This window comes from Bos indicus x Bos taurus, chromosome 13, assembly GCF_003369695.1.
Source record: "Bos indicus x Bos taurus breed Angus x Brahman F1 hybrid chromosome 13, Bos_hybrid_MaternalHap_v2.0, whole genome shotgun sequence".
Classification (NCBI taxonomy): Eukaryota; Metazoa; Chordata; class Mammalia; order Artiodactyla; family Bovidae; genus Bos; species Bos indicus x Bos taurus.
This window is the reverse complement of record NC_040088.1, coordinates 72,527,742-72,542,649: the sequence shown is the minus strand read 5'-3', so window position 1 is coordinate 72,542,649 and position 14,908 is coordinate 72,527,742. Positions and strand designations below refer to the sequence as shown.

Here is a 14,908-nt window from a genome sequence, read left to right as displayed (position 1 = left end):
TCCAGAAACACTGTGCTGTTTAAGCATGCTATTGTCAGCATATCGCACTGATTCTATTAATGGTGCAGTATCATTTTGTCAGTCTCCTAGAGTTTGGTTAGGATTATGGTCATTGTAAACAGCAGTTCTTCCTTCTTTCCTTCTGTTCTACATTTGATGACTATAAGGAGAGCAATGGTTCTTAGGTATTAGTGGCCCATGAGGATAATACAATCACTACTCCCTCTAGTGTGGTCTCCAGGTGTGGTCCCAAAGGAACACTTTTAAACAAAACATCAGTCTTGAGGTTTTAATCGTCTGTATTTTTCTTTTGTTGATTTAAAATGTGTCTTACTTTTTTCTTTAATAGCGGCTAAGAGTTCTGAAGAAGACTCTTTAAGCAGGTAGGATTTGACAGATTTTTTAAAATTGTATGTGTTACTAAGAGAACACACAGAGAAGAGAAGCTAATGTTTGTTGAGTGTTCTGCTCTGGGTTAGAGACTGCATTATGTGCTTAACGTTTGTGACCTCATAGAGTCATCAGAACAACTTTGTAAAGTAACTGTGTCCTACTTTTACTTAATTAGGCAACTGGTTTGGGGAGGTTGATGAATGGACCCATGATTCATGGTTAAAATGAGTTGACCTGTGATTTGACAGCTGGCCTGCCTGGCTCCAACATCCACTCTCCTGTCCCTCAGCAGAGATTGAGAAGTACACGTGTAGCATATAAGTGAAACATATAAATTATTTCTTTGACTTGTGTCCATTTTAAGTTTTAGACATTGCGGGGAACTCCTGTATTCCTTTACAGTGAAGGGGAGGAATGGGGCCTTCTCCATAAGTGATTTCCCTGCTGAAGGACCAAGACTGCCATTTTTGATGGACACAGTCTAGGCTCTGAACCAGGGACAGACAATGGAGAAGGAGCAGCATGTCCTTCTGCTTTAAGTCACCAGGTTTATTGCAGTTTGGGCAAACAAAAGTTATGTCAGTCCATCAGTTAGATTTTCAGTTCAGCTATTAGGACTTGGTGAAAACATGTTATTTTCAGGCTCTGCCAATATATTGGCTGTCAGTCTTTGCTATGGAAACTAAGAATGAGTCTTACCTAGATATGTCCTAGGTTGGGAGAGATGGAAGCAGAAATAGGTAACTAAAATCTCTTTTGGAGACTTCTCTGGGGGTGCAGTGGTTAAGATGGTTAGTAAGACTTCTCCTTCCAATGCAGGTGGTGTGGGTTCAATCTCTGGTAGGAGGAGCTGAGATCCCACATGCCTTGGGGTCAAAAAGCCAAAACATAAAACAGAAGCAACATGGCAACAAATTCAATAAAGACTTTTAAAATGGTCCACATCAAAATATCTTTTAAAAAATGTTTTAAAACAGAGGCCAAATTTTAATTATGTCAAGAAACTTCGTTTATTACATAGATAGCCAAACTTTTACTTGCTTCTTCTTCTTTTTTTTTTTTTTCCATTTAGAGAAATGAACTCACTCATTTTCTTTGTGTTTATGCTCTAAAGGTTTTCCAACAAACCTGGTGTGGATTCATGGCCTACATCAGAGGATGACTTCTTAGGTTCTGAAACCAAGGTAAGGTGGTCTCTTGTGAAATTAGTTTTCATGCTCTGAATTCAGTTTCATGTAGTGTTTACTCTTAAATTCAGCAATGGTGTCCCTCTCACTGTTTTATGTTTGTAATGGAAAGTCCTTCAGAGCAAACTATTTTATAAAAATATGACTAGTTGATTTTTTTTTTATTTTTAACTTTGGTAAATACTGAAGGTGGGGTGAAGAAAACAATGGGCTGGAAAATATAGAGTGACAGGAAAATTGTATTGGGAAAAGCTTTCCCGCAGTGAAGGAAATTTGAATTTTGGTCAAGGATAGAGTCTTACTGTGAATTTTAAACCATAAGGACATGACTTTTGCAACACTCATAATGATGTCTTTAGTGGATATAATTACTTATTTTAATAATCATGGAATCTTCCTGGAGCCTTTCAGTTCCAAAACTATATAGCATATATTATCTAGTTGCCCTCCCACCACTACCCACCACCCCTGGACACTTTATTTTGGTTTCTTGGCATTGGCAACCCTCTCCAGTACTCTTGCCTGGAAAATTCCACGGACAGAGGAGCCTGGTAGGCTGCAGTCCATGGGGTCGCAAAGAGTCAGACACGACTGAGTGACCTCACTTTCACTTTTCACTTTCATGCATTGGAGAAGGAAATGGCGACCCACTCCAGTGTTCTTGCCTGGAGAATCCTAGGAATGGGGGAGCCTGGTGGGCTGCCGTCTATCGGATCACACAGAGTCGGACACGACTGAAGTGACTTAGCAGCAGCAGCAGCAGGGTTGTTAGGAGGGCCTTTTTTTTTTTCTTTCTCTGTTTCTGTCTTGGCTCTGCATTAAGACTAAATAAAGTTGAAGTTATAGAGATTTAGAAATTAAAATTCTGTGTCTCCAAAATCCATATTATAAAGGGATTCCACTGTGTTTTCTCAAGCATTCCATTAAGAGTATATTCACAACTCTTCATCTCATTGAAGAATGCACGTTTGCCTAAAATAATAACCAGCTATAGAAGCGGCTTCCCTTGTGGCTCAGACAGTAAAGAATCTGCCTACAATGCAGGAGATCTGGGTTCAATCCCTGGGTTGGGAAGATCCCCTGCAGAAGGAAACAGCTACCCACTCCAGTATTCTGGCCTGGAGAATTCCATGGACCATATAGTCCATGGGGTTGCAAAAAGTCGGACACAACTGAGCGACTTTCACTTCATAGAAGCAGAGACTTTTAATAACCGTAAGACAAAACTTACAACTTGAGATTGTTTTTTTCTATTGTAGTTTTAAAAAAACCTACTCTAAGTTCTTGTGACACATTCTAAAACTTCAGATTTCAGACATTTTGTATTACTGTGATTGAAGTATTCATCTTATAGCCCCGTATCAGTGTAAGCTAGTGGAGTTCAGGAAACAATTGTGCATCTCCTGGAGCTCGTAGCATAGGTCTCGAGTGTAAAAATCCTGTTAATAGTTTTTGAATGTGAATAAATGAAGAGAGAAATGGTATCCTATATAATGTTACAGGTAATATAGTTCAGTTGAGTTATGTTGAGGAAGGAGGTCCTGCATAACAAGGAAATAAATAAGAAATACATGAAAAGGTTATAGTATTTTTTTCAGTGTCCACCAATTGTGAGATGAGAATTTTAGGTTAAAATTTTTGACCTTTTTAGCCCCATCTTGTGTTCCATTAAATGTTTCTTTTCAAGCCATACATTCTCCTCAGAATTTTGATTATCAGTTCTTTTTCCCAGTAAATAGTTAGGAATATTTCTTAATCAATTTTCTCTCTCTCAAGTAATACTTTACAACATTCAGGTAGTGATAGATGACCATGTGTGGCTAATCAAATGACATTTTTTATAGTGGCAAAATTCAACTCTAATATGGTAGTATTTATAAACAAAAAGTTTTAGAGTAATACTGACTGCTATACTAGGGATATATTATGAACAAAAGCCTCTGTCTTAAATATATGTTTTGTATACAATGTATGTTGATATTTTCATAAAATTTGAAGAACAATATAGATGCATAATTTATATATTAATAAAAGCGCTGAAAACAGAGGCTTTGTTCATAGTATATCCTTAAGAATACTGATATATTACTGATCTATTGTATATGAATTTTAAATATATGCGTGTTTCCACAAACCTTATTATACTTATTTTTTTCCCTTAACTTTGTACTTGACTAGGAACATCTCTCTCTTTGCTTTCTTTTCCTCCCCCACCTTTTTTTTTTTTTTTTTTTTTTACTGTTAACCTAATTTTTCCTTGTGGAATACTTTTCTTCAGTGTCTGTTCTTTCAGTCCATCTCTCTCTGCCTCTATTGTGAACATGTTTGATTATGGCTTTCTGTTTAGTGTGTTTGTGGCTTTCATTCATGATCATTTCCCTACAGGTTTGCTCTTGTTTTTTTTTTTCCCTTTTTCTTTGAAAGAGCCAAATTGAAACAATCATTTCTCTTTAGCTGTTTAACAAACAGAATAGAAGTAGCTTATCCTGTTTGCACTTGTAACCTATCTAAATAAGGTTCTACTAAAATCTAAACTTTCATATTTCCCTTCCCAAGTGATAATTCATGCATATAGAAATCAGGCAAGCATATGTCAAAATATAGCAATTAATTTAAATGTCTTAGTTTTTCAATAGTACTCTAAACTGCCAGGGATAAATTTTTTTTCTAGAATATTTTGGTAGAGAAATAATCTAGTGGGTGTCATAGTATTTGTACAGCAGTCAATTAGGGGTAAGGAGAGGAACATCTGGTGTTTCTGATGTCATCTGTCATAATGCTTACCCTATGAGAAGGTTAGTCAGTGGCAGAACTGGGATTTGAATCCACATCTGAATGACTCCAGAGCCTGTGTTCTTTGTGTTAGATCATATAGTAATGGGGGAGGTTATAATTCTTTTATTCAAGTTGATACTTGTTATTCATCAAGCTCTTATTTTCTTCTCCAGAAGGAACCAAAACCAAACTTAGCAAAGCTAATGAAGGCTTTTCAGCAATCCAAGAGAAACCGTAAGTTATTTGAAGACTGTCCTCCTGGTGTTATTCACTGATTTGAAATGACAGAGGTTCTCATGTACTCTCCCCTGTTTTCACTGTATTAGAAGCAGAATGTGGCATTGTGAGACGAGAGAGTACCACCCTCTCTGAGAACAATAATTCTGACAGTGAAATTGAAGATGTGGTTGAAACCCTTCCCAAACCATCACCTGGAGTCCAGGGCTTCTCTCATCCTGCCTCCCCAAGGCCTGATCCTCTTCCAAAACCACTCAAGACTCTAGCAGGCCTTGGTCTTGCAAAGGTAAGTTGTTTTGTTTTTAACACTTTTTTCCCCTGTACTTTTTTACACACCATTCCCTTGATCCTTATGATGACAAAAAGGATCCCACCACAGAAATGGAAGACTTCAAAGTCATGATAACAAAATGATGTGATAATAAGAGGAATATATCTGCATGATTCAGATTTATAAATGTTGTCATACTAAGTATGCCATTATGAAAGAAAAAAACTACAAAGCAATTAGGAAAAACAGCTAGATGAATATGAAGACAGGGAGGGGGATGAAGGAGAAGAATTCATTTAAGAAGGATAAAATGAATACGAGACGAGACAGAGGAGGCGGTCCTAAGATGGCAGAGGAATAGGACAGGGAGACCACTTTCTCCCCCACAAATTCATCAAAAGAACATTTGAACGCTGAGTAAATTCCACAAAACAACTCCTGAATGCCGGCAGAGGACATCAGGCACCCAGAAAAGCAGCCCATTGTCTTCAAAAGGAGGTAGGAAAAAATATAAAAGATAAAAAGAGAGACAAAAGAGGTAGGGATGGAGCTCCATCCCGGGAAGGGAGTCTTAAAAAAGCAAGAAGTTTCCAAACACGAGGAAGCACTCTCACTGCCGAGTCTGTGGTGAGCCTTGGCACCACAGAGGGCAACATAACCAGGAGGTAAAACAAATTAATAATTAAAACCCACAGATTATGTGCCAAACGGTAACTCCCCCAGCGGAGAAGCAGCGCAGACGCCTGCATCCTCCACTAGCAAGCGGGGGCTGGGCAGGGAGGCGTGGGCTGCATTGCTTAGAGTCAGGACCGGGCCTGAATGCCCCGAGGGCAATCTGAGGGAACTAACTTGGGCTAGCAAACCAGACTGTGGGAGAGCTACCACGCGAAAAGCCCTAACCTAAGACACCACCAGGCCCACTCACAGAACAAAGGACTGAGCAGAGCTAGCCGGCTACAGGCCAACCCATCCCCCGCCTCCGGTGACAGGCAGGCAAAGGCAGCCAGAGCCGGAAGGGGGCAATCGCAGCCCCAGAGAGGCATTATCTACCAAACTGCAAGCAGGCTTCGTTGCTAACCAAGACTTCTTGGGATTCTGGACGGTCAACATCCACCTGAGAAGGTGCACCGGTTGTACACCCAGAAAACCAAACAGCAGGGACGGGGGAGGCGATAAGTCGCAGCAACCGCGCTCACCAAACACCTCATCACCTGAGCTGCTCAGACCTGGGAAGTGCACAAAACGCAGGCCCAACGGAGTCTGCACCTCTGAGGAGTACCCCAGCGCCTGAACCTGAGTGGCTTAAACTTGGGAGGTGCAGGCAGCCAAGGGCTGGCCTCCGACGGTTCCTGGCGGAGCAACCTGGAGCCTGAGCAGTGTGGGCAGGGAGGACACATGTGCCGTGAGCAGGGGCAGGCCCAGTGTGGCTGAGGCACTGCAAGCACACGCCAGTGTTATTTGTTTGCAGTGTCCCTCCCTCCCCACAGTGCGACTGAACAAGTGAGCCTAAAAAAAGTGTCCACCACCACCCACCTTGTGTCAGGGCCGAAATCAGACACTGAAGAGCCCAGCAAACAGAAGAAGCTAAAACCGAGGGAACCTCCTTGGAAGTGACAGGTGCAATAGATTAAAACCCTGTCGTTAGTACCGACTACATAGGGAGGGGCCTATAGGTCTTGAGAAATATAAGCCGGATCAAGGAACTATCTGAAAATGAACTGACCCCACACCACCCTCAACACCAGAGAAAGTCCTATATATATTTTTACTATTTTTATTATCATTCTTTAATTTATAAAAAATTTTTTAATTTTTAAGTCCTCTATTACTCCTTTATTTCATTTTTATAACCTACTATTACTTTGCAAAAAAAAAAAAAAGAGAGAGAGAGAGAAAGAGACCCTATTTTTTAGAACAAACTTCATATATATATATATATATTTTATACTTTTTGTGACTTTTTTTTCCTTTAATATTGAATTTTTGAAAATCCAACCTCTACTCTAGATTTTTAATCTTTGCTTTTTGGTATTTGTTATCAATTTTGTACCTTTAAGAACCCAATCTTCAGTACTCAAGTTTACTCGGGAGCAAGATTACTGGCTTGACCACTCTCTCCCACTTTGGACTCTCCTTTTTCTCCACCAAGTTGCCTCTATCTCCTCCATCCCCCTTCTCTTCTCTACCCAACTCTGTGGATCTCTTTGTGTGTGCTGGATGGTAGAGAACATTTAGGGAACTGATTACTGGCTGGATCTGTGTCTCTCCTTTTGATTCCCCCTTTTATCCTCCTGGCCACCTCTGTCTCCTTCCTCCCTCTTCTTCATGTAACTCTGTGAACCTGTCTGGGTGTCCCTCACTGTGGAGAAACTTTTCATCTTTAACCTAGATGTTTTATCAATGGTGCTGTATAGATGGAGAAGTCTTGAGGCTATTGTAAGAATAAGACTGAAAACCAGAAGCAGGAGGCTTAAGTCTAAATCCAGAGAACTCCTGACTCCGGGGAACATTAATTGACAGGAGCTCATCAAACGCCTCCATACCTACACTGTAACCAAGCACCACCCAAGGGCCAACAAGTTCCAGAGAAAGACATACCACGCAAATTCTCCTGCAACACAGGAACATAGCCCTGAGCTTCAATGTACAGGCTGCCCAAAGTCACTCTAAACCCACTGACATCTCATAACTCATTACTGGACACTTCATTGCACTCCAGAGAGAAGAAATCCAGCTCCACCCACCAGAACACCGACATAAGCTTTCCTAACCAGGAAACCTTGACAAGCCACCCGTACAACCCCACCGACAGCGAGGAAACTCCACAATAAAGAGAACTCCACAAACTGCCAGAATAGAGAAAGGCTACCCAAACGCAGCAATATAAACAAGATGAAGAGACAGAGGAATACCAGCAGGTAAAGGAACAGGATAAATGCCCACCAAACCAAACAAAAGAGGAAGAGATAGGGAATCTACCTGATAAAGAATTCCAAATAATGATAGTGAAAATGATCCAAAATCTTGAAAACAAAATGGAATCACAGATAAATAGCCTGGAGACAAGGATTGAGAAGATGCAAGAAAGGTTTAACAAAGATCTATAAGAAATAAAAAGAGTCAACATATTATGAATAATGCAATAAATGATATCAAAAACACTCTGGAGGGAACAAATAGTAGAATAATGGAGTCAGAAGATAGATGAGATAGAAGATAGAATGGTAGAAATAAATGAATCCAAGAGGAAAAAAGAAAAACGAAGTAAAAGAAATGAGGACAATCTCAGAGACCTCTGGAACAATGTTAAATGCCCCAAAATTCGAATCATAGGAGTCCCAGAAGAAGAAGACAAAAAGAAAGGCCAGGAGAAAATACTTGAAGAGATAATAGTTGAAAACTCTCCTAAAATGGGGAAGGAAATAATCACCCAAGTCCAAGAAACCCAGAGAGTCCCAAACAAGATAAACCCAAGTTGAAACACCCCAAAACACATACTAATCAAATTAACAAAGATCAAACACAAAGAACAAATATTAAAAGCAGCAAGGGAAAAACAACAAATAACACGCAAGGGGATTCCCATAAGGATAACAGCTGATCTTTCAATAGAAACTCTTCAGGCCAGGAGGGAATGGCAAGATATACTTAAAGTGATGAAAGGCAATAACCTACAGCCCAGACTACTATACCCAGCAAGGATCTCATTCACATATGAAGGAGAAACCAAAAGCGTTACAGACAAGCAAAAGCTGAGAGAATTCAGCACCACCAAACCAGCTCTCCAACAAATACTAAAGGATATTCTCTAGACAGGAAACAGAAAAAGGGAGTATAAACTCTAACCCAAAACAATAAAGTAAATGGCAATGGGCTCATACTTATCAATAGTTACCTTAAACATAAATGGGTTGAATGCCCCAACCAAAAGACAAAGACTGGATGAATGGAAACAAAAACAAGACCCCTATATATGTTGTCTACAAGAGACCCACCTCAAAACGAGGGACACATATAGACTGAAAGTGAAGGGCTGGAAAAAGATATTCCATGCAAATAGACTCCAAAAGAAAGCAGGAGTAGCAATACTCATATCAGATAAAATAGACTTTAAAACAAAGGCTGAGAAAAGAGACAAAGAAGGACACTACAAAATGATCAAAGGATGAATCCAAGAAGAAGATGTAACAATTATAAATATATATGCACCCAACATAGGGAGCACCACAATATGTAAGAAAAATGCTAACAAGTATGAAAAGGGAAATTAACAATAACACAATAATAGTGGGAGACTTTAATCCACTCACACCTATGGATAGATCAACTAAACAGAAAATTAACAAGGAAACACAAATTTTAAATGATACAATAGACCAGTTAGACCTAATTGATATCTATAGGACATTTCACCCCAAAACAATGAATTTCACCTTTTTCTCAAGCACACACGGAACCTTCTCCAGGATAGATCACATCCTGGGCCATAAATCTAGCCTTGGTAAATTCAAAAAAATTGAAATCATTCCAAGCATCTTTTCTGACCACAATGCAGTAAGATTGGATGTCAATTACAGGAGAAAAACTATTAAAAATTCCAAAATATGGAGGCTGAATAACACGGTGGTGAATAACCAACAAATCACAGAAGAAATCAAAATATGCAGAGAAACGAATGAAAATGAAAACAAAACAACCCAAAACCTGTAGGACACTGTAAAAGCAGTGCTAAGGGGAAGGTTCATAGCAATACAGGCACACCTCAAGAAACAAGAAAAAAGTCAAGTAAATAACCTAACTCTACACCTCAAGCAACTAGAAAAGGAAGAAATGCAGGACTCCAGGATTAGTAGAAGGAAAGAAATCTTAAAAATTAGGGCAGAAATAAATTTAAAAGAAGCAAAAGAGACCATAGCAAAAATCAACAAAGCCAAAAGCTGGTTATTTGAGAGGATAAATAAAATTGACACACCATTAGCCAGACTCATCAAGAAACAAAGGGAGAAAAATCAAATCAATAAAATTAGAAATGAAAATGGAGAGATCACAACAGACAACACAGAAATACAAAGGATCACAAGAGACTACTATCAGCAATTATATGCCAATAAAATGGACAATGTGGAAGAAATGGACAAATTCTTAGAAAAGTACAACTTTCCAAAACTGAACCAGGAAGAAATAGAAAATCTTAACAGACCCATCACAAGCATGGAAATCGAAACTGTAATCAGAAATGTTCCAGCAAACAAAAGCCCAGGACCAGACAGCTTCAGAGCTGAATTCTACCAAATATTTAGAGATGAGCCAACACCTATCCTACTCAAATTCTTCCAGAAAATTGCAGAGGAAGGTAAACTTCCAAACTCATTCTATGAGGCCACCATCACCCTAATACCAAAACCTGACAAAGATGCCACAAAGAAAGAAAACTACAGGCCAATATCACTGATGAACATAGATGCAAAAATCCTAAACAAAATTCTAGCAATCAGAATCCAACAACACATTAAAAATATCATACATCATGACCAAATAGGCTTTATTCCAGGGATGCAAGGATTCTTCAATATCCGCAAGTCAATCAATGTAATACACCACATTAACAAATTGAAAGTGGTCAACCACTTTTAAATGAATGAAACTAGAACCCTTTCTAACACCATACACAAACATAAACTCAAAATGGATTAAAGATCTAAACGTAAGACCAGAAACTATAAAACTCCTAGAGGAGAACATAGGCAAAACACTCTCTGACATAAATCACAGCAGGATCCTCTATGATCCACCTCCCAGAATATTGGAAATAAAAGTAAAAATAAACAAATGGGACCTAATTAAAATTAAAAGCTTCTGCACAACAAAGGAAACTATAAGCAAGGTGAAAAGACAGCCTTCAGAATGGGAGAAAATAATAGCAAATGAAGCAACTGACAAAGAACTAATCTCAAAAATGTACAAGCAACTCCTGCAGCTCAATTCCAGGAAAATAAACGACTCAGTCAAAAAATGGGCCAAAGATCTAAACAGACATTTCTCCAAAGAAGACATACAGATGGCTAACAAACATGAAAAGATGCTCAATATCACTCATTATCAGAGAAATGCAAATCAAAACCACTATGAGGTACCATTTCACGCCAGTCAGAATGGCTGCTATCCAAAAGTCTACAAGCAATAAATGCTGGAGAGGGTGTGGAGAAAAGGGAACCCTCTTACACTGTTGGTGGGAATGCAAACTAGTACAGCCACTATGGAGAACAGTGTGGAGATTCCTTAAAAAACTGGAACTAGAACTGGGACCCAGAAATCCCACTACTGGGCATACACACCGAGAAAACCAGAATTGAAAGAGACACATGTACCCCAATGTTCATCGCAGCACTGTTTATAATAGCCAGGACATGGAAGCAACCTAGATGTCCATCAGCAGACGAATGGATAAGAAAGCAGTGGTACATATACACAATGGAGTATTACTCAGCCATTAAAAAGAATACATTTGAATCAGTTCTAACGAGGTGGATGAAACTGGAGCCTATTATACAGTGTGAAGTAAGCCAGAAAGAAAAACACCAATACAGTATACTAATGCATATATATGGAATTTAGAAAGATGGTAACGATAACCCTGTATACGAGACAGCAAAAGAGACACAGATTATAGAACAGTCTTTTGGACTCTGTGGGAGAGGGAGAGGGTGGGATGATATGTGAGAATGGCATAGAAACATGTATAATATCATATGTGAAACAAATCGCCAGTCCAGGTTCAATGCATGATACAGGATGCTCGGGGCTGGTGCACTGGGATGACCCAGAGGGATGGTCTGGGGAGGGAGGTGGGAGGGGGGTTCAGGATGGGAACACGTGTACACCCATGGTGGACTCGTGTTGATATATGGCAAAACCAATACAATATTGTAAAGTAATTAGCCTCCATTTAAAATAAATAAATTTAAAAAAGATGAATACGAGACAGAATGAAGGTCAAGATGAGACATTATTTTACAAACACAACAGAAATAGTGGGGGTAAGTCAGAGGAGGTGCTCTATATTATAAATATGAGGTAAATTATTTCAAATTCAACTTAGGAGAAAGTGAGGTTGTGAAAACTCAATACTTATACGCTTCTGAATGACATATAGCTGATTTTTATGGAGATCTGAAAGAAAATTTGATACTTAGCTTTTTTGGTGGTTGTTTTTGAGGTTGGTGGTTGCTTTTGTTTTTTTCTTTAAAGGGTAGTCATTGACAATACTGTGTTAGTTTCAGGTGTATAGCAATGTGACCTGGTTACACTTGTATATGTATATATCTATACTGAATATAGTTCCCTCTGGAAGTTCATTTCAATTTGAAGTGATTTCTCTTTTTTAAAAAATTCTCACTTTGAAATTAATCAAGTGATGTCTTCTATTTAATCTAGCAAAACTTTCATTTATAGGCAATTCTAGATGAGCTCTATTTTAGGCCTTAGCAGATATATTATGAATTAAGAATTTTTGGCCCTTCTGTTTCTTCTGGTTACTAACTTACTGTTTGATACATACTTAATGTACTTAACTAATTTATCTTACTGTTTGGTATAATCTTGGTGGAGGTTTTGAATCTTTTTGAAAATAAAGAGGAAATAAGCATTTTATCTTGTCTTTTACTAAAATTATAATTTATAATTATATAAATGAGATTCTTAAACTCTCTTCATGTCATGAGAAAATTTTAAGCTGCAACAGTCTTAAAGAAAAAAATGTAGAAACCACCCCGCCCCACCCCCAGAAAGATTGTGATTTATCTTTTCCTAATATCTGCAAGTCACACACCTTGAATGAATGAAATCACAATTCATGATTTTTTTCTTATGTAGACTACTTGTTATGAAATTATAAGGAAGGAATTACCAACAGAGTTTATAAAATTATCTCAGAAAGATAATTTTTTACTTTAAAAAATATCTCTAGTAATATGTGTATTCCATTTTAAGAATTTTATTAAAGAATAAAATTTTAAGAAGTTTATTTTTAAGAAGTATTTTTTTAAGTTAAGAAGTTATTTTTAAGTTTTACTTTTAAGAAACTTTATTAGCTTCAGTATTTATAGGTGTTAAATTAGCATGTCAGTTCTTTGTTATACATGTTAAACTAAAATGCAAATTCTTCCATATCTAAAACTCAGTCATTGTGGTTACTTGATTTTTTCAGCTCATTTGTTCTTTCCTGATGTGAATATTGAATTCTGCTTGATAATCATAGATGTATTTGAAAACTTTTAAATCTCCAACTTGGATAATCATAGTTTTACTACTTTTTTTATATCTAAATTGTTCCTTCAACCTTTATCTGCCATTGAAGAGGGCATAGAAAGGAAATTAGAGCCGTTATGTGCTGTTTACAGGGAAAAAAGAAGAAAACGATGAAATTTTCAAATGGGGTTTTTAGAAAATGTATTTATTTTTTAATTGAAGGATAATCACTTTACAGAATTTTGTTGTTTTCTGTCAAACATCAACAAGAATCAGCCATAGGTACACCCATGTCCCCTCCCTCCCAAACCCTCCTCCCATCTCCCTCCCCATCCCACTTTTCTAGATGGTCACAGAGTCCCTTTCTGAGTTCCCTGAGTCATACAACAAATTCCCATTGGCTATCTATTTTACATAAGGAATTGTAAGTTTCCATGTTACTCTTTCCATCCATCTCACCCTCTCCCCACTTCCCCTCCCCCCATGTCCATAAGTCTGTTCTCTATATCTGTTTCTCCACTGCTGCCCTGCAAATAAATCCATCACCTACCATTGTAGATTCAGAATCTTTGTAGATTCCATGTATATGCGAATAGTATATGATATTTATATTTCTCTTTCTGACTCGCTTCACTCTGGAGAATAGGCTCTAGGTTTGTCAACCTCATTAGAACTGACTCAAATGTGTTTCTCTTTATGGCTGAGTAATAGTCCATTGTATACATTGTTCTAGTTCTATGAAAAATGCCATTGGTAATTTGAAAGTGATCACACTGAATCTGTAGATTGCATTTGGTAATATAGTCATTTTCACACTATTAATTCTTCCTACCCAGGAATATGGAATATCTCTCCACCTCTTTATGTCGTCTTTCTTTTCTTTCCTCAGTGTCTTAGAATTTTCCATATACAGGTCTTTTGTCTCCTTAGGTAGGTTTATTACTAGATATTGTATTCTTTTTGTTGCAGTGGTGAATGGGATTGGCTCCTTAATTTCACTTTCTGATTTTTCATTGTTAGTATATAGGAATTCAAGTGATTTCTGTGTATTGACCTTTTATCATACAACTTTGTTAAATTCATTGTGTAGCTCTAGTAATTTTCTTTTACTAGAAAATAGATAGTTTCTTTTGGGTTTTCTATGTGTAGTATCATTTCATTTGCAAAAGAGAGAGTTTTACTTCTTTTCAGATCTGGATTCTTTGTATTTCTTTTTCTTCACTGATTGCCGTAGCTAGGACTTCCAAAAGCATGCTGAATAACTGTGCTGAGAATGGACAACTTTGTCTTGTTCCTGATCTTAGAGGGAATGCTTTTCATTTTTCCTCATTGAGAATAATGTTTGCTGTGGGTTTATTCTATACGGCCTTTACTATGTTGACCAAGGTTCCTCCTGTGTCTATTTTTTGAAGCGTTTTTGTCATAAACAGGTGCTGAATTGTGTCAAAGGCTTTTTCTGCCTCTATTGAGATGATCATATGGTTCTTATTTTTCAATTTGTTAAGATGGTGCATCACATTGAATTGGTTTGTGTATATTGAAGAATCCTTGCATCCCTGGCATAAACCGAATTGATCATGGTATCAATGAGCTATTGAATGTGTTGTTGAATTGTGTTTGCTAGAATTTTGTTGAGGATTTTTACATCTGTGTTTGTCAGTGATATTGGCCTGTAATTTTCTTTCTTGTGTTGTCTCTGCCTGGTTTTGGCATCAAGGTGATTGTGGCCTCATAGAATGAGTTTGGAAGTGTTCCTTCCTCTGCAATTTTTTGGAAGAGTTTCAGAAAAATAGGCATT

General features: G+C 37.9%; 2 protein-coding genes across 4 annotated transcripts in view; one reads left to right on the top strand and one right to left on the bottom strand.

The window, feature by feature from the left end:
- Positions 1 to 14,908, bottom strand: part of LOC113903691 (ankyrin repeat domain-containing protein 16-like) — a 75,384-nt gene that overhangs the window by 3,777 nt on the left and 56,699 nt on the right. Inside the window, exon 1 of one of the 3 annotated variants that reach the window (XR_003514250.1) lies at positions 1,093 to 1,232. The exons of the other annotated variants lie outside the window; for them this stretch is intronic. The gene's annotated coding sequence lies outside the window, so the exon portion shown is untranslated. Of the gene's footprint in view, positions 1 to 1,092; positions 1,233 to 14,908 lie in introns of those variants that run through there. 3 annotated transcript variants of the gene reach the window in all.
- Positions 1 to 14,908, top strand: part of LOC113903694 (ankyrin repeat domain-containing protein 26-like) — a 75,556-nt gene that overhangs the window by 14,802 nt on the left and 45,846 nt on the right. The window contains exons 6-9 of the mRNA XM_027560254.1: positions 350 to 383; positions 1,508 to 1,577; positions 4,529 to 4,589; positions 4,682 to 4,878. Of these exons, the coding sequence (XP_027416055.1) occupies positions 350 to 383; positions 1,508 to 1,577; positions 4,529 to 4,589; positions 4,682 to 4,878 (362 nt within the window). The remainder of the gene's footprint in view (positions 1 to 349; positions 384 to 1,507; positions 1,578 to 4,528; positions 4,590 to 4,681; positions 4,879 to 14,908) is intronic.